Below are 25,719 nucleotides of genomic sequence, written 5' to 3'. Positions count from 1 at the left end.
AGATAGGAAAGAGGAAGCTGGAATTTACTGGAGAAAATTAGAAAAAACAAAACAAAAAAAGATACTGGGTGCAAATAATTAGGGAGGGAAAAAAAGACACAGTGGGACAAGGCCAAGTAGAAGTTTGGACTGTGGGTTGCAGACTGTTTTACGTCTTGTAGTCTCAGAATTCCCTTCCACTAATAAAACATGCAGGAAGAACCCACTATCATGGAAGGGCAGTTTCCCATTTTCTCTCTTGCCAGCTTGATGGACATGGGCATCCTGAGACAATGTAGCAATTGTCTCATGTATACTGACAACCACTTAATCCTGAAACAAATACTTTATGTGAGAAATGTAGTTACACTATGAAATTGGAGGCAAGACTCTCACATAAAGACAAATCGAATGCCAAACAGGTTGTTAGCACTACAAAATTGGAGGCACCTTGGAAGATGAAGACATCTGTGTAGTCACTGAAACATGGTTCAAAGCTGTGGAAAGAGCCGTGCAGGGCTAGAACATCTTTGATGCATTCAGACCACAAACTGAGCATGAAAGAACCAAGGGAGGAGGTGTATCCATTTTCATTAAGGACAAATACACCTTGAGACTGGTAAAACAATATGACTCTTTTAAGCTGCATGTTCAATTAACTAGGCAAAGCCCCCTACCACATCACAGCTAGCAGTAGGTCCCCATCAAGAACCAGGAAAAGCATAACACAAACCAGAACTTACTGAGTCACTTGCCATACAGCCCAACACCTTATTCATGGCTGATTTTAATTATCCTACCATCGACTGGGAAACATACATGACCACAAACATGCTGGCTCAGAGGTTCGTGGATTTTGTCAATGCAAATGCTCCAGAACAGCTAGTCTGCACCTCCACAATGTCCAGGACAAAGTACTCATTAACATGGGAGAGCATTGTACCCTCCCCCCACCCATGTGATGTCCTCCCTGGCAAGAACAGACCATAAATCAGTCTCGTTTGATGTAATTTTAAGGCCAGATACCCCATCAAGCTCAAAAATACTTAAGAATTTTTCAAGACAAATTAACTCCTACTAAGTGATGGTATAAGTTTCAAAGCCCCCTTGAACACAGATAACACAGACTCCTATGCAGAAGTGTACACCAATGCTCTGTATAACCACTTAAGCAGATGCACAGAAATGGATGTACTTGACCAGATTAAAACCAGGTCTTGCCAGAAAACCAAGCCATCCTGGTGAACCCCTAGTATAAACAGGCTCTACAACAAGAAAGAAACTAATGTGTAAGAACAAGAGGGAACTGGCTCAGTAAATGAAGAAATCCCTCTCTAGCTTAAACAAACAGGTTACAGATCTTGTCAAAACGTCCAAAGCTAATTATGAAGCAAAAATAGCCTCCCTAGCCAAGGATAATCAGAAGGCATTCTTTAACTGTCCAAAATCTTAAAGGGAATACCCAGCTATGCACTGAATGGGTTGTGCATGGCACCACCCACACTCAACTGGAGGCAACAGCCAACCTGCTAGCTGGTAGATTTAGAGCAAACTTCCCCAAAGTATACCCGCCACCATTCCTCAGCCTATTATCTCTCAAGAGAGCTGGTTATCGCTGTGCTCTTAAAGGCCAAAAACATGGTATCAGTGGGACTAGACAACATCCCAGGTTGTCTTTTAAACAACTTAAAAGATAACCTAGCAGACCCACTTGGATCCCTTTTAACCACAGCCTGAGTATATGCTCCAGCAGAATGCAGGACAGCAACAGTAATCCCTCTGCACAAAGGGAGACCACCAACTGATTCTGGGAATTATACACCCATAAGCTTGACTAGTCTCATCTGCAAGACCATGGTAAAAATCATTATGGACCTTATCAATAAGGACATAGATAATCTCCAAACTTTGGACCCGACCCAGTTCGGATTCGTTGAGGATAGATCATGCCTGTTAAACCTGGCTGACTTCTTTGAGAAAGTCACCAAGATCCTGGATGAGGGAAAGACGGTGCCATACAGCAAACCTTGACCTAGCAGAGATATTCAACACAATCCCTCACGCAGATATTACAGAGAAACTCTCCCAAGTGGAAATTAAGCCCTGCATCACTAGATGGGTAGCCAACTGGTTCACCAACAGGTAACATACTGTCAAAGTGGGTGTCTATCTCTAGCAAAAGACCAGTCACCAGTGGCATACCAAGAGTTCTGTGCTGGGCACTTTACTGTTTCGAATTTATTTCTCAGAAGTCCACACAAACGTAGGCAGCCTATGGATGACCACTGCTCACTGATGACTGCAAACTGGGAACAATCACAGAGTCCGCCAATAATGGTAATATACTGCAGAAAGGGTTAATGCAGACAAATGACTGGTGCAAAAAACATGGATTGAAGCTATATGCAAAACAATGCATTACTATTCCCTTTGGGAAAGATGACATCCCTACTAATTACATTATAGACAGCACTCCCCTAAGTGTAGACCTAGTGATACGTGATCTGGGTATTCAGGTTGATAGCAATTTGAACTTTGACCACCCCATATCAACAGAAGAAAGGAAAAACTTCTACGTGGCACATCTTATAATTAAAGGCATCGCATCTAGATCTAAGGATGTTACAATTCCATTATACTCGGCCTTCATCAGCTCAATAATTGAGTACAGTGCTCCCTTTCTGCATGCACCTCGCCAGACACCTACAACAGCTGGAGAGACCACAGTGTATTTTCTTGGTGAGAAACCTGAGTACACAAAAACAAGTCCTACACGAAAAGAATGAAAGCCTTGTCACTGTATTCTGTCTCCTACAGGGTGCTAAGGGGTGACCTGTGCCCAGCTTTTAGGGCAGTCTCTGACCCAGTCTTGAAGGAAATGCTCCACATTCGTAAATCAAACTACATGAGGGTCACTCAAACCAGGGATCTTAACCTAGCCTCTGACCAGAACAAATCTTGCTAGAGAGACAGATACATCTCCTAGACACTAACACCTAACACTTCTTTGGAACAAGCTTCCACTTCACGTGAAACACAGCTCCTCCCTAACCCTCTTCAAATACAACATAGATCAATGGATGGGTGACTGCAAATTCACTCCTGGGGAAGCACCCATGTCCCTCATGGACAGAGGCAGTCAGTATTAATTACCTTAGACTCTTAACTCTGTGAACTTCTCTCACTTAACCACTGACAATTGGGGCAACTCGGGATAAATATGGCTAGGCTTGTAAGGGCTCTAGGCCATTAGCCTAGTAACTGTCTATGAACCTATGAGTAGAGTACAGGCAAAGGGAAAGTGTTAGAGGAGTGTTTAATGAAAGTCCAGCTCTGCGTGACTTTGCAGTTGAGCTGACAACAGAAGATGTGGTTAAAAATATGCATAATTACTACAGCTCATAAAATAATGCATGATAACTATTAAGAATCAAATCAGAAGAGGTTAGAAAAGTCTGAGAAATAAGAATGGAAAGGCAATATACAAAGAAACAGTTGGAGTATATATGTGCATGTCCTTAGTATGCAACAACATAGAAGAGTCTAGAGCAGAGGATTTTGTCAAAAAGGGATAATTAGTAGAGTGTATAAAATATTGAGTATTAGCTATAAGAAGCAATCGGAGGAGGATAGAAAAGATTAGGAAAAGAGAATAGAAAGAGAAACTGCAAGAGAACAATGGGAAGAAATCTGTAGGGTCCCCCAGTCAGCAGCAATATCCAAAAGGTTTAGGATTTCTGCATGGAAGTATCTGCATAGGTAATGTATATTACAAGTAGGATTTATAAGAATTTTCCCAACAAGCAGATCGCAATTGTTGGGGGTGCGTGATGGAAAGAGAGGGGTACTTGGGATAATGTTTTGTGGGGAGAATGCAATGAGTTGGTAAATTTCAAAAATTACCTTCAGGGTACTTTATCAAAAATGCTGGAGGAGCTAATTATTCTAACCAAGGAAAAATGATTCCTGTCAGTAGGGCTGTAGAAATCTAACTGTCTAATTAAAGTATGGCCCTTCTAAGTTTAATGCTGCTGGCTGCCAAGTACCAGAAAATGGAAATCAAAAGCTAAACCAACCAGAACATAATCGCTTAATGTTGTAAAGGAGATAAACTGGAGGTGGATTTTTTAGAAAAGGGAAGGAGCACACTACACAGAAATAAATGTAATCTGTGAGAACAATACATACATACAGACTGATGTTCAGGAGGAGGACTGAGGTTTAAAGGAAGGCAGGACGTAATGCTGGAGTGAATGACAACTGTTAAAATGAAAGAAAACATAACTAACGTATAATATGTGAAAATGAAAAATGTTAATATGGATTTTCTTTATTAATGTACATCCACATATTTTGCATGATAACTTAATGGTGTTAAAAACATCACCATACATATCAGTTTTTATGTCCTCTGGTAGAGGATAAATATGACCAAAGTATCCCCCTTCTCCCAACAGCAAACATTTTGTGTACTTGAGTAAAAGTCTGTATAACTTCCAAATGTTACTAATCTGTTTTATGGTTTTCATAATTCCCTTCCACTACAGCTTTTGTATCCCCATGATTAATAACTAATATTCCTATACAATTTTGATGAAATATATGCCACTGATACTTCTGCCACCTCCTATACCACTACTGTTTTTTTACTTTAAACCTATTCCATAGAACATATATTAACTATCTTCACATATATCTTCTTTTACAATCACAATATCACTTGCATAGTTTTAAAAGTTGGCATATTTATTTCACCCACTCTATACCTTGTGTATCTCTCAACCTCTCGTATACAACAATGAAAACTAAATGGAACAATACAGGGCTGATCAGGCAGCCTTGCTTCACTCCAACTGGCACATTATTTTTTTCCAGCAACCTATTAAGTTGGGGAAAATTCTACAATTGATTAGAAATCTCTTCTATAAATGCCTCAAAGGAACTTCCTAACTATAAGTGTTATACATAATCAGTATAATTACTGTAATTTGTGTCTAATACACAAAGGTCTTATGAAACCCCAGATATTTTAATTGCAAATCAAAAAAGCTTAGGTCATTTCATGTTTGTCATGTGATGATGCATTTTATGTTGTATGAACTAAAACAAGTTTAAACATTAATATGAGCATAATTATACAATCATCAACAAAAAATAGTAAACATGCATTACATATATTTTCTGCTGTTTTCAAAGTTAAAAAATAAATTTTTAACATTACATTTATGTTAATTGTTAGGATACTGAAAACAAACTTACATCTATGGAGTATCAATGGCAGGTTTTACTGAACGCATCTTTGCCTCCAAGTTTGAATGGTCATTAATTTTAAAGTTGTTCTTAAAAAAGGAAATTGAGACATTCATTTTTTTAATTTTTTTTTAAATTTCATGTCATATGCACTAGTCACATGATCTGATCAACTGATCTTTTTTGCATTTGTGTGAATTTTGAATGTAAGCATCATTCTGACAATGAAAGTGCTCACTAATGCTTTCATTCTCGAGATTCTGCTACTCTAAAAATTAAAGTTTTATCTTACTTTCCACCTTCTTAAATGTTTGTTTTTCCATGTGACTTTTGTCAGTTTTTTCATTTAAATTTAAAAATGTCTCCAGCTGCCATTTCTCTGGCTGCCAATATTAATAGGTTAAACTATCCTGTACTGGCACAGCACCTTTTTAAAGGACATTAATGATTTTTACTATCTGTTTAAACCTTTATTTTCTTCATGAAGTTTCTTTACATTTCACTTATTCATTATTTCAACCTTAAAATATACAACATTCCATGATTTTTTACTACTTACATGAGGTGGCTTTACATAAAATGCTCCACCTTTTCATCTTTCATTATTTTCCATGAAATCATCATATTTGTAACCTTAAACTTAATAATGGCAAAACTGCTGCCTTCCTTCCCTTTGACAAATCTCTCCCCTGTATGCCTTTTCCCCAACCTATGAACCCCCTACTTACACATCTTCTTCTAATCCCCTTCTCCTCCTCATTCACTTTCTTTACTAACCTAATAACTAAACTTTCTCTCAAATACCCTCTATGAAAAAACTCATTCCTCCTTAACAATTTGATGATGTTTTTGTATCAACGTATAAAAAACACAAAATAAACTACTAAAATAGAAAAAAATGTCTTCAGAAAGCAACCAGTAGTTTTAAAGTGCATAAAGCACTTTTCGTTTAATAAAATCAAACTTCTTCATGAGGCATCTGAAGAAGTTTGATTTTATTTATTTATTATTTATTCACTCAGAGGTGATCTCTGCCTGACAATACAAGGTCATGTCCAACCCAGAATTGATGGACTTGCTCCACATAAAGAAAACCTTATCCCCTCGAACCACACACTCTAGGGATCTAAACCTCACCACAACAATAAATAGGATGTGCTGGAGGGATAGATTCCTGTCCTAGAGACTTCCCATGCTTTGGAACAAGATTCCAATCTACATTAGGCAGAGCTCCTCACTAACACTCTTCAAAAGAAACCGAAAGTTTAACCTGGGGATCAATTCAGTGGCTATACTGGAGAGAGGCACAGGAAACTAATCTAAGGGGGCGGGCAAAAGCCAACACATTCTGGCTAGGCTTATAAATGCCTTCGGGCAGATAGCCTAGTACATACCTATGAACCTATTAAAAGAAAAAGCCCTTTTCTTACTTTCATACCTTGTACAGCATACTCAGTTTTACATTTTTCAGAATCCCTGACCACTGAGACCACCAAAGATTTTACGTATTGGATCTTAAGTGCAGACTATATAATACATCTCTATTTACAACTTTTTCAGTCCTTTACTCTAAACAATAAAATTTAAAAAAAAAATGACATTTTTAGCTTTCAATCATACAATATCTACATTCTGTTTTAAAATCCATGTTGTAAGTTGATGCTGTATTATTCTTAATACCATTAGCATATTTAGTGATAACATAATATGCATATTTTTAATTCTTTTACCATATTTGATTTAACTTTTCTGTCCCATTTCCTATCCCTCTGTCCTACAGACATACACATCCTTCAGCCACACTGGCTACTCTTTTGTATTTTTTTTTAAATTTCACCTCCTGTGACATGAATCCAAAGCAAACACAATTCTAATCTAGAAGATTAGGTATTTTTGGTTAACTGCTTTCTTAAAAGAATTTTGAAACATGTTTGCATGCAAGAACATACCTGACAGCTCTCCATCCAAGGCCCTGATCAGCCAAATAATGCCTCCTAGTAAGGATCAGAAGCTGAACTCAATCAGCAAAAGGAGTGAGCCCTTCTGCCCCATTTGTTTTCCAGGTATAGTGAGAGCCGTACCAGTCCATTTGTTCCTCCTGAAGCTGACAGTCAGAGGCTTGGAAGTGGGGTTGACTTGCCTGTCACATGGACCACCCCTTCCTGCCTTTGCCTAATTTCACTTTCATGGCAGCTGAGACATAATTAAATGCTGTTGCCTGGAAGAGGCTTTTGCATGTTTCCACAGAGGTCAAAGTCTTCTGGTCTCTCTGCAGTACACCATCTCCAGTCAACTGGTGCTAAATGTAATACCTTTACACTTCTGTACTGGTCTGTAGTCTAGCAGCTACAATGCCTCATTGGTCCTAGGAGGGGTGAGCCAGTAACAGACACTCACTCCCATTCTCCCTGCCCCAGTTCTTCCTTCAGTCAGACCCACTAATTGAAGCAAGCATGTCTGGGCCATAGTCAGGGCTTCATCTATCTGCTCCATGGAGCTGCAGCCAAATTTGGCACACATACGATTCTAAATTACTATTCTCATTAGATACATGCTGGGAAAAACTGAAAGGCTGCCAGCCCAGCTAGATAGAAATTTGTAGACAATTCTATGTCATTGTAAACAATATAATCTACAGGCTGTTTTACAAATGTAAGAAAACTAAATGCAAGAAAAACTGTGTTATATGTTCTGAACTTCAAAAATGTAACTACAGTGCACCCTGCTGAAAGAAAACTGATAAAGTAAAGCATTTTATGACTGTTTGATAACAAAGCTCAGAGGCAGAATGTCTGGATGAAGGAATTCCTTCTACTGTTTTGAAACCAGAGTTATTCACTAGGTTTTACTTGTATAATGTCTTTTATTAACTAGGTATAAATCCCTATGTCACAAGATGTGTTGCCAACTCGCTCATGGACAGAACCCACACTGTGAAAGTAGCGGATTCCAAATCCGATATCAGACCAGTGACAAGTGGAACACCACAGGGTTCAGTCCTGGGTCCTCTCCTGTTTGGTATCTACTTCTCTGAAGTGCAGGCCAACACAGAAGGTTTTTGGCTAACAAAGTTTGCAGATGACTGCAAACTAGGAGCCATAATCGAAACTCCTAACGATGTGGACAAACTACAAAAGGGCCTCACTGAGACAGATACCTGGTGTCAAAGCCATGGGCCTGAAGCTCAATGCCAAAAAGTGTATTGTCATCCCCTTTGGTAAAAACTCTGTACCCATGAACTACCACATAGCTGGTAGTCTACTTAATGCCGAAAATGTGATATGAGACCTTGGGACACAGGTGGACAGTAGTATCTCCTTTGATAATCACATCGCCACAGTGGTCAGGAAATCCTTCTACATGGCTCATCTCATCACAAAAGGATTCTCATCCAGAAAAAAAGAGGTCATTATTCCCCTCTACTCATCACTCATTAGACCCATTACAGAGTACAACGCCCCTTTTGGTATGTACCTCACAAGACATCTACAACTGGAAAGACCACAGAAATACCTCACAAAGAGGATTACTGGCCTCAAACAGATGCCCTATGCAGACCGTCTCAAAAAACTTTAGCTTTACTCCATCGCATATCGCCTACTCAGGGGTGATCTCTGCCTAACATACAAAGCTATGTCAAACCCAGAGCTGTTGGACATGCTCCACTTAAAGAAATCCCAATCCCTCCGAGCTACACGCTCTAGGGACCTAAACCTTGCCACCACAATAAACAGAACATGCTGGAGGGATAGATTCATGTCCCAGAGACTTCCCATACTCTGGAACAGACTACCTATCTATGTCAAACAGAGCTCCTCATTAGCATTCTTCAAGAAAAATCTTGATGACTGGATGGGAAATGGGAAATTCACCCCGGGGATCATGTCTGTGGCTCTGCTCGACAGGGGCACAGGAAAATAATTTTCTTGGGTGGTGAAAGCCAGGGTACATTTTTTGGCTAGGCTTGTTATGGGCCCTAGGGCTGATAGCCTAGTACCTACCTATGAACCTATTGTAAATGTAAATTTAGAGTTTCTAGTAGCCTGGGAACCAGAGAAGTGTCAAGAATGATGTAATCTAAAATGAGTCAGCAGTGATGTATGATCAATTTAAGAGATCTCAGAGAGAAAGAAAGAGCATTTTGCATTGGTCTTCAGAACCGACAACATCACCAGCAGTTGCTTGCTCTGTATACAAGTAGGATCTTAGACTTTAGTATTTCTCTTAGAAACAGATAGAAAATAGTAAGATTAGACTAGCTGTTTTCTATATTTATGTCAGACTATCCTACGGTATTGTTTTACTGTTCCTGTGTCTGAACTCTTGACTATCAATGTCTTGAATTGAGGAGATTTGTCTTTTGTTTTTATTTATTTATTATTAAATATTTTTAAACCTTTCAACTGTGGCTGTTTTGTACAGAGATAATTTAAGCTCTACAGCACTTGCTTGTATTTAGTGATACTGTACTATGCCACTCCAATAACTTTAAAAGTTCTGGTCACACTAATTTGGATAACAGTATTATTACACAGTGAAATTGGTCACCCTTTGGGAATGGCCTTATAGTAGCTGACAAGTTGGGGTTCTGGTGGCAGTGGATTACTACCTTATAGCCTGGGCAGAAGGGGCATACCTAGCGAGCCTGTGCCAACATTCCCCATGAGTATGTGTTTGTATATAAATGTATATAAATCATATCTCAAAGCGTGTGCGTGTGTGTGTGTGTGCGTGTGTGCGTGTGTGTGTGTGTGTGTGTGTGTGTGTGTGTGTGTGTGTGTGTGTGTGTGTGTGTGTGTGTGTCAGCTACTTGGGCAGGGATATGACACACTGGTTGGACAGAGGGAGTGCTGGGAGGACTTGGCTTGGAACCCTGGCTAAGGACTCTACTCTATAGCTGTGCCAGTGGGGAGTCTTATTTTGGATCTGGAGAGAAAGGGAAAAGCCAGCCCCAGACTGACTGTGATCTCTGTGCGCTTAAGAGAAATTGCAGTTTACTGTGTGTGTACTTGTTATCCTTCCCAGTGTGCATGCCCCTCACTGATGTTAGTGGTGAGGATTGAGGCTCCTTGATTACTGGGTCAGTGCACGGGCATGACATATGTCAACAAGCTGGTCTTGTATATCTTCATGGCTTTATGTACCTCTTCATTCATGTCCTTATATATGGTGACAAAAGGGCATGCAAATAAAAAATATATATTTTTCTATTTATAATGAAGTTTAACTCATTCTACCTTAACACGGCTCACATCTCCACAATATTCACATCTCTTCTTATGGCAATGTATTACTAAATATTCCCTCTCCCGTTGAAAAAAAAAACAAGCTTTACGTTACCACAGGCAGTGCAATACACATTTAAAATTTTTTTAACATATGGTAAACTAGTCAAATGATTTTTATTGTCCTCCTCGGATAATCCCAGATAGTGCAAAACATACTTAAAGTATTTTCACACATGGTACATTAGCTAGACATTTTATATATCCATCCTTAAACTTGAAGTCTCCAGTAGTAGCATTTCATCTACCACTCCAAACACCAAAAGTTCTAAAGAACTTTATTAAAATTTAGAATATTGCCTTAATGATGTACTACAACCATTACGAATTAGAATGGAGCACAGCAAGGCAATAATGCACAATGGGAACAAGGACTCTCTTCTGATGCACGTTTTGAAAATCAGTTACATTCTGAAAGCAAGATCCCCAAAACTGAAACAAAAATTGCAATTATGGGGAAATATATAGGCAGTCCAAATTTATTGTCACTTGGGTAATTCACTTTTCTCTGAGGTACGACGGTCTTGGAGTTTTTGATACACACACACACACATATATATATATATATATATATATATATGTATGTTTTTTTTTATTTGTCCAAGTCTTTTGGGTTTAAATACCATGATGGGAATGGACCCCATTCCTAAGTCAAAGTATGATTAAAGTTCATGAAATTAGTAGTTTCAATCTTTGATGTCAGCCAGTAGTGCTCTTCACAGCACCCGCAATGTGCCCAGTAATGACTACTTCTGCAGTTCGTATGGAGTTACATGTATTGGTAACATATCTAAATACGATTGTAAATTCTTTTTTATGAGACCCATTGTTCCTACTACTACTGGAACTGTCTGGGAATTTTTCTTCCACAATGCTCTCGTTTCTGCCTGAAGATCCTGATATTTTATAACTTTGTGTCTCTCTGTACGCAAGATATTGTAGTCACTGGGTGTGACAATTTCAATGATCAATGCTGCTCTTGTCTTCTTTTCTTGGATCACTATATCTGGTTTTCTAGCATCTATCTTTTGAACTGTTGGTAATGGATGATCCCATGTGATGCAGACTTCTTCATTTAATATGATGATTTGTGGCTCATGTTTCCAGTGTTTTTTGGCCACTTCAATACCATAATGTTTGCACAATCCTCAGTGCAACAGTCTCGCCACATTATTATGTCTTTCAGTATACAGTCCTTTTACCATTAGTATGTCACAATCAGCAATGAGGTGTGCAACTGTTTCCAATTCGGTTTTACAAAACCTACATCTGTCTGTTTCTACCACATGTTCAATGGACTTTATAAACCAACGTGTATGCAGCCCACCATCTTGGGCAGCCAATATTAACCTATATGTATATGTGTGTATGTATATGTACACACACACTACACATATACACAGGTGGTTACCTCCCATGAAGTGCACTTCTATATCTTAGTTTTGGATTTGCACTATCGATTCTCAAACTTCTATTAGGGCACACTCCTTGCAGCATTCCATGGTTAACATATTTAAAATAAAGCATCTTTACATCTTCATCCTTCAATGGCAACCCCTCTAATACAGTACATGGCAACCAACCACATCAATCCTGTAAACAAAAGCAGGTTTAATACTTGAATCGATATATGTGTGCCTGAAAAAGTGCATCTTCTCTGTTACTGTGTCAAATTTTTTTCTTACTTTTATCATATGGAAAAGGAGCAAGTTCTTCTTTGTAGTAAATATGGAAAACACAAGATTAACCTGCTCGAGATCAGGACTAACACTAAAGTCAGCCAAGAAACTCTTCATACAGCTTAATATTTTTACAAACTAGTGAGCCCTCTAGAAGTTGGGTCAGAACCCTGGAATACAAACTCTCTCAAAATGTCTACTCAAATTATGGAAAATGGAAGCAGCAGAACCATCATGAAAAGACTGAGTTAATTGCAATAATGAACACATCTTCTCTGACAATTTCATTTAGAAATGCTCATCCACTGATTTGGGCAAGATGGAATTCATGTCCACATGAAGCCTGACAGCTCAAAGCCTGTTTAAATGGGAACAGTAGATAAAATACAATTTTAAGAAGTTTTAGAATTACAACTGATCATCATATGATCATAGGAAGTTACTAGGCTACACCCCGAGGCCCTTATAAGGCTAGCCAAGAGTTTAGCCCATGTATAGACAAATCAGCACCTGATGCCCCTGTCTAGCAGGGACACGGGTGGAATCCCAGGGATGCATTTGCTATTTCCCATCCAGTTATCCAGGTTGCGCTTAAAAAGGGGTAAAGTAGTCTCTGCTTGATGTGGCAAGGAAGTCTATTCCACAGATGGGGGAGCCTCTGGGACACAAATCTGTCCTGCCAACAAGTCCTATTGATGTCACAGACCAGGATGAGACTGCGTGTGCGGGTTACTCGAGTGGAGCTTGACTTGCGGATATGCAGCAGTCCCATCAAGGCAGGGTCCGAGATTGCCTTGTAAGCCAGACAGAGGTCACCTCTGAGGAGTCTGTATGAAAGAGTAGAGGGATAGGGCTTTTAGCTCATCTGTGTATGGAAGATTTGTGAGGCCCTGGATTCTCCTGGTGAGGAACGTCTGTGGTCACTCCAGCTGCTGGATATGCTTTTCAAGGTACATGCTGATCGGGGCTCTGTACTTAATAATGGGCCTTATAAGGGAAGACTACAGGGATGTTATGACCTCCTTGTCCCTGGATGAGATACCCTTACTTATAAGATGGGCCATGTAGAAAGTATTCCGTACAATGGAAGCAATCTGGGTGCCCAAATCCCTCTCGACTGACTGCATGCTTAGGATGTTGTTATTAATGTAATAATTTGTGGGGACATCACTTTCCCCAAAGGGGATGATGATGCTTATTTTTAGATCGCCTTGTATGCCAGACAGAGGTCACCTCTGAGGAGTCTGTATGAAAGAGTAGAGAGATAGAGCTTTTAGCTTATCTGTGTATGGAAGATTTTTGAGGCCCTGGATTCTGGTGAGGAACCTCTGTGGTCTCTCCAGCTGCTGCATATGCTTTGCAAGATACAAGCTGATGGGGGCATTGTACTTAATAATGGGCCTTGTAAGGGAAGACTACAGGGATGTTATGACCTCCTTGTCCCTGGATGAGATACCCTTACTTATAAGATGGGCCATGTAGAAAGTATTCCGTACAATGGAAGCAATCTGGGTGCCCAAATCCCTCTCGACTGACTGCATGCTTAGGATGTTGTTATTAATGTAATAATTTGTGGGGACATCACTTTCCCCAAAGGGGATGATGATGCTTATTTTTAGATCGCCTTGTATGCCAGACAGAGGTCACCTCTGAGGAGTCTGTATGAAAGAGTAGAGAGATAGAGCTTTTAGCTTATCTGTGTATGGAAGATTTTTGAGGCCCTGGATTCTGGTGAGGAACCTCTGTGGTCTCTCCAGCTGCTGCATATGCTTTGCAAGATACAAGCTGATGGGGGCATTGTACTCGACAATTGGCCTTATAAGGGAAGAATACAGGGATGTTATGACCTCGTTGTCCCTGGATGAGATACCCTTACTTATAAGGTGGCCTTGTAGAAAGCTTTCTGTACAATTGAAGCAAAAAGTGGGCAAAAGTCAGGTTGCTATCAATCTGGGTGTCCAAATCCCTCATGACTGACTGCATGCTTAGGACGTTGTTATTAATGTAATAATTTGTGGGGACATCCCTTTCCCCAAAGGGGATGATGGTGCATTTTTTTCTATTCAGCTTGAGGCCATGTTTCTGGCACCAGTCATCTGTTTGGGCGAGACCCTCTTGGAGGATGTCCATGTCACTAGGGGAATTGATGATAGCACCCAGCTTGCAGTAGTCTGCAAACTTGATCAGCCATTGCCTACTGGTTTTGGCCTACGCCTCAGAAAAGTATATCCCAAATAACAAAGGGCCCAAGACCGAACCCTGGGGTATGCCACTCAATACGGGTCTACTGCTTGAGGTGGCTTCCCGTATTTTCACTAGGTGGAATCTGTGAGCCAGCAGTTAGCTTGCCATCTGGTAACAAACGGATTGATGCCTAGTTGAGAGAGTTTATCTATTATGCCCGAGTGGAGAATAGTGTCGAAGGCTTTGGCCAGATCAAGGTAGGTGGTGTGCACCATCTTCCCCTCGTCCATGGCTTTGTTGACTGTCTCAAAAAAGTCAACCAAATTTAACAGGCATGACCTCCCTTTGACTAAGCCAAACTGTGTGGGATTGAGTGTTTGGAGGTTGCCAATGTTCTTGATAATGAGGTCCATGACAATCCGTTCCATGGCCTTGCAGATCAGGCTAGTTAGGCTGATGGATCTATAATTTTCCAGATCGGTGGACACTCCACTTTTGTGTAAAGGGATGACAGTGGCTGTCCACTTAGCTGGGACAAAGCCAGTATTCAGGCTTTGGTTGAATAGGGTGCCTAATGGTGCTGCAAGTGCCTGCCTGAGTTCATGTAGGATTCAGCCTGGGATGTTATCAGGTCCCATGGAGGCTGTATTTTTGGCTTTGAGAGAGCAGTGATGACCTGATCCCTAGCTATAAGGGGAAGGGGTCAGGAACTGGGAATGTCCTGATTTACTGATGGGGGACAGAGGGGTGAAATTTTTGCTGAATCTGTCAGCCAGCAAGTTCGCTATCAAAAAAACAACAAAATCACACAGAGAAGCTGAAATTCTTCCTCTTTACTTCACTAAACGATCTGGTACCTTGGCATGTCGCCTTCAAAGGATACAAAACTGTTCACACATCCAGGATTTACACACATAATAATTAACCAAAAACCCAATCATTATTATGTTAATTGGCTAATTGCTTAACCCTTTGTAATACCAGTTCAGAAAAATCCCGAGGAATCTGAGCATTTGTCTTCTGGCATGAGTAGTTCTTCCAGTCTATGTTTGGGTTGTTAAAGTCACCCAGGATCAAGGTAAAGGGTTGAATCTTGATAGATTCAAAGAGGTCTAGATAGGCGTTTCGGCATCTTAAGTCAGATTTTGGGGCCGGTAGCTAGATATGATTTGTATAGGGGTCTTGTCAATGGTTAACTGCGCCTGTGTGTCATACTGTTTGACCAGCCTGGAGGTATGTATGCCTTTAATATATATTGAAACTCCACCTCCTTTGGCTTTACTACTCATAGTTTGGCGTATGTATGATGGAATGAGTAAGCAGGTATGGCTTGGGTGTTCTCTGCAGCTTTGAACCAGGTTTGTGCGGCTGCGCAGATGTCAGCATTATGATATATTGTAACCTCTGTGTTAAAGAAGGGATGCAAATGATATTTTTACTGCAAGGTGTGGGGGGGGGGTAAAGCCTCCAACTTAGGAAATCAAAGCTTCTGAAAACTCCATTCAATTAGCTGGTTGCTCTTATAAACCAGTCTTGCTTAGATGAACCATATTCTGTGACACATGGATGAAAAGAAGAAATGCAGAAAATGAGTTCTTCTGGATGAAAGCTTTCAGGACAAACGTTATCTGTAAAAATGGTACCATGAATTTCAAAGTCCCATACAGGTGACACAGCAGCAAACTTCAGTGCAAGACTTTTTATCTTGCAATGCATGTATTCATCATCTCTTATTGGTGTGAAACAATTTAGGCATACCTAATCACAAACACCTTTAATCACTGTTCATTTACAATAAATAAAAAGCAATAGTACATTCTAACTTTGGTTGCTAAAACATATACATCTGTACAGTATGGCACAGAGTTAAAAATAAAAATGCAAATTGCATACCTTCCAGAACCCCAAGAGTAAACCGTCTTGACGCAACTTAGCATCATGGCATGTTCAGTTCCCAGTACTAGTTTCAGTGCTTTATTTTCCAGTGTGAGCATTTTGAAAAAAGGAGGTCTAGGAATCAAATAGCCTTTGGGCACTAAAGGAAACACTAGAAGAGAGAGACACACACACAGAGACAAAGTCAAACCATAAAAACATACAATTATACACTGTGGAACTTTTTTATATCTAGTTAAACACACAGCTTTATTTTACCTAGTAAATCCCCAACATTCCTTTCTTTCATTGCCTTCCAAAGGCTGCCCCTTCTAGAATATGCATCATCCATGGATTCCCTAGCAAATTATTTTCCATTTTTTTGCATCACATGCTACCTGCCACTTGTTCACACTTTCCAGGCTGGACTAGGTCTCACCTGTAACCTGCTCAGAGCCACACAGTTTGCAAATGGAGACAAAGGGAAACAAAATAAGGACTACAAGATGAAGTTGGTTAGTCAGGGTATTTCCCCTATCCTATGCTGCCAAATAGTAAACTCAGTTGGTTAGTAGAAGGAGGCAAGTGTCAAAAATGACAAATATTTTAAATGTCAGTGAATAATAAATTGGACAGGATTTTATTCAGTCTTGTTAAAAAATGACCTTATTATAGTGTGCACTCAGCTTCATCTCGTGTCAAGTGATCAAGTGTACTTTACCACAAGAGGCAAAAAGAAGTTATGTCTTAGCATAACGTTCCATCTGTATTGTTGATCCTCGTTCAGTCATTACGCATGGGTATCGGTTCAGACCTCGGAACCGAGCTGGCCATTTTCCAAGCTCGCGTCAGCTTCAAACCCTCGAACTAAACTCTTACCCAAAATCCCTCTCGCCCTGTTAATCAGATTGAGTTTGCAAGTCAAAGAAGGTAGAGGCTACCTCTGGTCAAATAACCTAAGAGAACCAGATGGTAAGATTCCCTGGAAACGACAGGAGGGAGGGTCGTAATGACTGAACGAGGATCAACAATACAGATGGAATGTTATGGTAAGACATAACTTCTTTATCTGATATTGTTAATACTCGTTCATTCCTTACGTATGGAACAGAGTCCTCAGCTACCTCTATTCCTGGGAGGCTCTCATGGAAGGACATTCCTGAGCACCATAGAACCGAAAGATGCCTTTCCCCTGGAGGCCAAATCTAATTTGTAATGATTGATGAAGGTATGAGGTGTAGTCCAAGTTGCAGCTGCACAGATGTCATGTAAAGAAGCTCTGGCATGGAAGGCAGCAGAAGTTGCCACCGACCTTGTTGAATGAGCTTTCATGGTAGTAGGCAACGAGATATTACGTTGTGTATAAATAAAGGTCACACAGTCCTTCAACCATCTAGCTAATGTGACCTTAGCAACAGCAGATCCTAATCTAGGTCCAGAAAAGGCCAAAAATAACTGGTCAGACTTACGAAAGGACCTAGTCCTGTTTAAGTAAAAACGAATTTGCCTGTGGATATCTATATGTAGGCAATACTCTCCTCTGTTTGAATGATTGGGAAAGAAAACTGGCAATTCAATGGTTTGATTAATGGACATTTCAGAGATCATGTTTGGCAGAAATGATGGATTAGTTCTCAGAGACACTCTATCTCTATGAAAAATCAAGTATGGACTATTGATACATAAAGCTTAAAGCTCAGAAATACGTCTGGCAGAAGTAATGGTGACCAAAAACAAGGTTTTCCATGACAAATGCTTGAGGTCGCAAGAAGAGGCTGGTTCGAAAGGTGGCATTGTCAGAGCTTGTAGAACTAATGATAAATCCCATGGTTGAATGGGTTCTCTAAAAGGTGGCTTCAGATGATTCACACCTTTTATGAAGGTTTTGCACAATTTGTGGGACATGAGAGGAATCTTGGACACCCTCATGAAAATTAGAAATTGCAGCCAAATGAACTCTAATGGTGGAGGCCGATAGATCCGATTGGAAAAGGTCGGCCAGATAGTCTAGTATTATCGACACTGGGGCTGAGAAGGGATCCACTTGTTTATCTTTCAGCCAACAGATAAATCTTTTCTACTTGCTCAGATAAGTAATTCTAGTGGAAGACTTATGAGATGCAATGAGAATGTCACGTACTGGTAAAGAAAGATCATTCTGCCTGGCAATCAAGGGAATTGGAGTAGCCAAGCTGTGAGCTTCAGGCTGTTTAAGTTGGGATGAATCAGGTTCTGTGGATGTGAGATCAACTCCGGGGTTGGATGGAGAATCCATGGTCGATCTAGTAGGTGAGGCCAAAGGAAGGGGAACCAAATCTGTTGAGGCCAATATGGTGCTATGAAGATCACCTTGCTCTTCAACCGACTGTCTTTCTTCAGAAACTGGGGAATGAGTGGAAAGGGTGGGAATGCATAAAGACGACCCGAGGGCCAATCATAGACTAGAGCGTCCCTGGGTGACTGTCCCAGAAGGGGAATCAGGGCGAAGTAGTTGCTGCATTTGTAGTTGGTCAGGGATGCAAACAGGTCGCAGCAAGGATGGCCCCAGCGGTGGAAGATCTCCGCCGCTATCAAGGGATTCAGGGACCACACGTGAGGTTAAAGAAAGCACCTGCTGAGTCTGTCTGCCATCACGTTGGAGCTCCCGGGAATGTGCGTTGCTAGAAGAAAATGGTTGGTAGCCATCACCCATTGCCATATCCTCATGGCCTCTCGACAAAGGGGGTAACTTTTAGTTATGTACTTACCATAACTTTAGATGTATGGGATCCATCTCGCCTACATTCTCTACAGATGGGTTCGGAGCCGATCCTCGGCTCCGACTCGGCCGCTATACAATAGAACGCAGTCTCTTATTGGCTGAGTTACCTCGTATCCCAGGATGCACCACTACTGCTTCCCCAGATCTTGTTTGTCCGCACACATGCACACAGAAATAGACTATTGTTATAACATTCCCAGGTCTTTCAAGAGAGGAAAGAAGTTCAATTTTGGATCGTCCGGTCTCTTCTGGTCTACGAGGCAGGGGGAAGGAGGGTGGGTTATTAGGAATGTAGGCGAGATGGATCCCATACATCTAAAGTTATGGTAAGTACATAACTAAAAGATGTAATGTGATCCTATCTCGCCTACATTCTCTACAGATGGGACAGCGTCCCTAGCACCTAATTCCTGGGTGGCTCACTGGAAAACACTCCTGAGAACCATGGAACCGAAGGAAGCTCGACCCCTAGATGCCACATCCAATTTGTAGTGAGAAATAAAGGTGTGTGAAGAAGACCATGTAGCAGCCGCACAAATGTCACTAATAGAGAGCTTGGAATGAAAGGCTGCCGAAGTGGCCATAGCCCTAGTAGAATGAGCTTTCACTGGAACTATAAGCTCCTTATTTGAAATGAGATAAATATGACTGATACAGTCTCTGATCCACTTGGCAATAGTGACTTTTGTGACGGCTTTGCCTAATTTACTATCCGAAAAGGACACAAACAGTTGATCTGATTTTCGTGCTTGGTGTGTCCTATCCAAATAGAAACATAATTGTCTGTGTACGTCCAAGCTGTGAAAGGTATACTCAGCTCTGTTTGAATACTTAGGGAAAAAGACCGGTAGTTCCAGTGATTGTTGTAAACAAAAGTTAGAACAAACCTTTGGTATAAAGGATGGGTTTGGTCTAAGAGATACTCTATCCTTGTGAAATACCAGGTATGATGGTTTGACACATAGGCTTGAAGTTCTGAAACTCACCTGGCTGATGTAATAGCAACTAGAAGAGCATTCTTCCAAGAAAGAAATTTTAAATCATAGGTTGCTGCCGGCTCAAAGGGAGATGAGGTTAATGCACCTAACACCACGTTAAGGTCCCACGGTGGTGCAGGTTGAGATATAGGGGGCCGTAGAAGCCAAGCTCCTTTAATAAAAGCTTTGCACAACTTGTTGCTCATTAAAGGTGGTTCTACGCTATCATGAAAATTGGAAATAGCAGCCAATTGCACTTTGATGGTAGACACCGAACAACCTTGGTTGAACAGGGAAGCTAAAAACTTCAGTACCTCTTACACAGAGGCTGTCATAGGGTCTAATCCTCGGAGTTGGGCCCAAATAGCAAACCTCTCAAACAGTAGACACACAATGAATGGTCGTCCGTAATGGACATTTTATAACTACATTTCGAACATTTTTTAAACCCTGATGGTCTATGTTCCTTCGACATGGCTATATCTAAACTACAAACACACTAAATATGAAAAACTACACAAGACAGCCTAGACTCCCTAACTAAAACACCTAGGATAGGGCAAGGCCCCTCTAACTTAAACGGGACCGCTTAAGTACCACAAAAAACACAATTTTACCACAAAAATATCAAATACACAGTCACACAACAATAAGTAGCTGTTAAAACAGCTTTTGGGTAAGTTTTAGCAAAAAAACTAGACAGAAAAAATCTGACTAAGAGGTACTTAGCTCAGCCAAGTCCGAGACCACGTCTATACTTCAGAAGCGGCAAACGAGATCTGGGGAAGCAGTAGTGGTGCATCCTGGGATACGAGGTAACTCAGCCAATAAGAGACTGCGTTCTATTGTATAGCGGCCGAGTCGGAGCAGAGGATCGGCTCCGAACCCATTTGTAGAGAATGTAGGCGAGATAGGATCACATTACATCATTTGGTTCCACCTTGTTGATGTACCAGACCATCGCCTTGTTGTCTGACTGAATCGCAATCGTTCCAGACGGCAGCAGGGGATGGAATGCTTGCAACTCCAGAAGTCGCAAGTGAGCTGTGACCACTGTCATGCACTTTGTGAACACTCTGGGGGCTGTAGAGAGTCCAAAGGGCAGTACTCTGAACTGGCAGTGACTGTCTCCTGCACGGGAGTGCAGAAATCTTCTTGATGGCCTGTCCATTTTTATGTGTAGTACGCATCTTGAAGATCTATCGAGCACATCCAATAATCTTTTTCCAAAAGCGGGAGGACAGACTGTATTGTGACCATCCAGAATTTTTGTACTCTCGCAAACTTGTTCAATACACTGAGATCTAAAATTGGTCTCCAGTGCCCGGTTTTCTTTGGCACCAAAAGTAGTCTTGAGTAGAATCTGGATCTTATCTGGTCTGGAGGGACTATGAGGATGACTCTCTTTCTTAGCAGCTTTTCTATCTGTAGTGCTGCTTCTTCCCTTTGACTGGGTGGAACGTCGGGAAGTTTTTTTGAAGGGACAGGACAAAGATCGAAGGGAATTTCTGGTTAAAGGTTTATAGTGCCTGAATATTTGAACTGTATCTTACTGAAATTGGTACACCTTGTTTGCTGTAGCATAGACTAGATCCAGGCCTGCTGAATCTAGCTTCGTTTGTATGCTTGTTATTTCCCTGGAACACTAATTCCACCTAAAACGCGGCTTCTCAGCGCTTCTGTGGATCCCTAGTGATATCTGCATTGCTTACTGTACTTATCTCCTTGCTTCGCTTGAAAGAAAATTACTGTTTGTCGTTTTTGCATTTAAGTTACCTGTAACACATTGCACTTGTTACCTGGCACTTGCTCACTAAAGCAATTATAAGTCAGCACTAAAAATTAAAAGCACTACACCCTCGCTCCCCATTGGCCCTTGTTTTCAATTATAAAGGAATTCCCAATATTATTCTAGCATGTCCAAAGGTCAGTTGTCAATCTCCTCTCCGGTCCAGCTGGTGAATATGGGAATCTTGAGGCAATGTTACAACTGCCTCATGTACACAGACAACCCTCTCCTCCTCCCAACAAATTCCAACACATGTGAGAGATGCAACCATATAGCCAAACTGGAGGCTAAGCTCTCTCAACTCAGTACTGGCATAACCAGTCAGGAGGAGAAGGAAACCACACTCACTACAATTCCAGTCTCACATAGACCTACCACGACAGCAAACCAAACACATAATCACACAAAAACATACTCGGAGGCTCTAAATAAAGATCTGCCTAAGCAGCAGAGACCTCCAAAGCAGACACCCAAGCAACCGCTACCCCAAAACAAAACACGTGCAACACATATCTCACAAAGCCAGTGTGACGAACAGTCACAGCCCTTAAGGCTAAACAACACACCTGATACACTTGTAATAGGTGACTCTATCGTCAGGCACACTGACGTCCCGCTCACCAGGCTGAACAAGGAGAAGGTCACGGTGAGTAGCCTGTCTGGCGCTAGGATCCGCCACATAACACAAGCACTCAGGTCACTCCAAGGCAAGTACAAATATGACTCAGTCATTGTCCATGCTGGTGTGAATGACCTGAGACGTACCTCCCTGGACTACTTGAAAAGAGACATAGAGGAGCTCTGTGAGCATGTAGCCCAGGCTGGTATGACCCTGACCTTGAGTAGCATCTTACCCTCACCAAGAATGATGCCACAATATGAAGACAAGATGATCAATTTCAACAATTGGCTTAAGTATTGGTGTCATTCAAAGGGGATCCAATGCCTGTCAGCTTGGGATGATATGCACGACAAGCCACGATGCTTTGCTAGGGACGGCTTGCACCTGTCACCCCTGGGCTTTCAGATATTGGCAAAGGCTCTTGCTACCCCCATAGTGCCTTTTTTAGGCAAGGCTCAAAAGACAAACCCACCTCCATAGGTATCACAAGGGATAAGAAACTAAGAGTAATGCTACTCAACGCCAGAAGTCTAAACCTCAAGATGCACGCACTCGAAACTCTCCTTAGCATGGAGAACATTGATATCTGTGCAGTAACAGAAACCTGGTTCAGGACTCCCGAGAGCACTCCAGCACTACCAGGTTATACCTCATACCATGCTTTTCGGCCCCAAAACCTGGACCGAACCACAAAAGGAGGGGGAGTATCGATATTCATCAAAGATACCCACACCTCCAGGTTGGTGGCAAAGCACAAAGCATCAGAGACCATCCATGTGCAACTAACAGTGGGTAAAACTGCCTTCCAGTTTATAGCCTGCTACAGACCACCCTCCCAAACCCAGGAACCCCACTCGGCCTTCCTGAGAACACTGGAAAATATGAAGGTCTCTCCGAACACCATTATATTGGGTGACTTCAACTACCCAAACATAGATTGGGAGCATTACTCTAGCTCCAACACCCTTGCCCAAAAGTTCCTAGAATTCATAAACTCAAATGCTATGGAACAACTTGTTACCACTCCCACAAGAGGGGAAAACATACTGGACCTGATCATCACCAACATGGGGACTCTATGCTCCAGACCAGAAGTGTATCCCTCACTGGTAAGATCAGACCATAAACTGATCTCACTGGATATTCACATCCCGACCCCACCCCCTGCCCAGAAAACCACAGTGAAAAACTTCTCTAAAGCAAATTTCACACTCCTCAAAACCGAGGTGGAATCCTTCAAAGCCCCCGGGCCTGTGGAAAATACGGCCCAGACCGCAGAATCCTTTATAAATGCATTCTATGAACACCTTCAGGAATGCATGGATCATGCAATCCCAAATAAAACCAAGACCCAATCCTCCAAAGGCAGACGACCTGTCTGGTGGACCCCAGCCATAAACAAACTATACAATAGAAGGAGGAGGCTACTACATGATAGAGCAAAATCCCAAAAAGGGAAGGCATCTCTGATCAGTATTAGCAAAAAACTAAGGGCACTCATAAAATCGTCAAAGGCCAGCTTCGAGAGAAAAATTGCACAGGACACTAAGGATAATCACAAGGCTTTCTTTAGTTATGTTAGGAACCTGGGTGGGAATTCCCAGATATGCTCAGAATTAGTCCAAAATGACAAAAAATACACCGAACCCACAGACATTGCCAACATCCTAGCTGACAGGTTCAGCGCAAACTTCTCCCTCCCCACCAAAAGGGCAAATATCTATCCCAGCAGAGTGCTGCCTCCCTGACATCTCAGATGCTCAGGTGGGAGCCGCCCTCTCCAAAGCAAAAAACACAGCATCAATGGGACCAGACGGTGTCCCAGGCTGCGTCCTACATGAACTCCAAGAAGAGCTAAACCCAAACATAAAACTACTGTTCAATCTCAGCCTTACTACAGGATATGTACCCAAAGAGTGGCGTACAGCAACAGTGGTCCCTCTCCACAAAGGTGGTGCCTCAACGGACCCTGGAAACCATCGCCCCATAAGCCTGACTAGCTTGGTCTGCAAAGCTATGGAAAGGATCATCATGGACCTCATAAATAAAGATATTGGGGACCTACAGACACTGGATCCTACCCAGTTCGGCTTTGTTAAGGGCAGATCCTGCCTCTTAAACCTGGTTGACTTCTTTGAAACAGTCACCAAGGCCATTGACGAAGGGAAGGTGGTCCACACAGCCTATCTGGACCTCACAAAAGCCTTTGATACAATACCCCACTCAGGCATTATAGATAAGCTCACCAGCTTAAATATAAACCCCTATGTCACTAGATGGGTTGCAAACTAGCTCAAGGACAGAACCCACATGGTTAGAATTGCTGGAGCCATGTCAGACTCCAAACCAGTTACAAGTGGCGTTCCCACAAGGCTCAGTCCTGGGACCTCTCTTGTTTGGTATATATTTCTCGGAGGTACAGGCCAACACGGAAGGACTGTGGCTGACCAAGTTCGCAGATGACTGCAAACTGGGCGCCATAATCGACTCTCCAGCCGACACAAGCATCCTCCAAAAGGGCCTCATAGAAACAGACAACTGGTGCCAGAGCCATTGCTTCAAGCTAAACGCCAAAAAGTGTATAGTCATCCCCTTTGGCAAAAACAAAGTGCCCACAAATTACCACATAGGTGGTAATCCATTAAGTACAGAAGAAGTAATTAGGGACCTGGGGACCCAAGTTGATAGCAATCTCTCATTTGACAACCATGTGGCCAAAGTGGTTAGAAAAACATTTTATATAGCCCACCTAATCATGAAGGGATGCACATCTAGATTAGGGGAGGTCATCGTGCCTCTTTACTCATACCTCATCAGGCCCATAATCGAGTACAATGCCCCTTTTGGGATGTACCTTACCAAACACCTGCAGCGACTGGAAAGACCCCAAAAGTACCTCACCAAGAGGATCAAAGGGCTCATGCCATATGCTGCCCGGTTAAAGAAACTCCAGCTCTACTCAGTGGCATACCGCCTGCTCAGAGGTGACCTGTGCCTGACATAGAAGGCCATGTCCAACCCGGAATTAAGGGACATGCTGCACCTCAAAAAATCCAAATCCCATCGAGCTATGCGCTCGAGAGACTTGAACCTCAGCACTGAAATAAATAGGACATGCTGGAGGGACAGATTCATAACCCAGAGGCTCCCTTCACTCTGGAATAAAATCCCAGTCCAGGTTAGGCAGAGTCCCTCATTGACTCTCTTCAAGAGGAGTCTTGATGAGTGGATGGGAAATCATAGGTTTACCCCGGGTATTACTTCTGTGAGGCACAGTATACTAACCTCGAAAAAGGGCATAGCAAAATTAATTTAAAA

At 41.7% G+C, this 25,719-nt stretch overlaps 1 protein-coding gene across 3 annotated transcripts in view; it reads right to left on the bottom strand.

Moving 5' to 3' along the window:
- RCCD1 (RCC1 domain containing 1) overlaps window positions 1-25,719 on the bottom strand; it is a 552,668-nt gene that overhangs the window by 418,508 nt on the left and 108,441 nt on the right. For all 3 annotated transcript variants that reach the window (XM_044078273.1, XM_044078274.1, XM_044078276.1), the window contains exon 3: window positions 16,271-16,424. In XM_044078273.1, coding sequence (XP_043934208.1) covers window positions 16,271-16,424 — 154 coding nt within the window. The remainder of the gene's footprint in view (window positions 1-16,270; window positions 16,425-25,719) is intronic.

The sequence above is a fragment of the Protopterus annectens genome, chromosome 7.part0 (assembly GCF_019279795.1).
Source record: "Protopterus annectens isolate FY-2018-M chromosome 7.part0, PAN1.0, whole genome shotgun sequence".
In the NCBI taxonomy this organism is placed as follows: domain Eukaryota; kingdom Metazoa; phylum Chordata; order Ceratodontiformes; family Protopteridae; genus Protopterus; species Protopterus annectens.
This window is presented reverse-complemented; position numbering and strand designations above follow the sequence as displayed.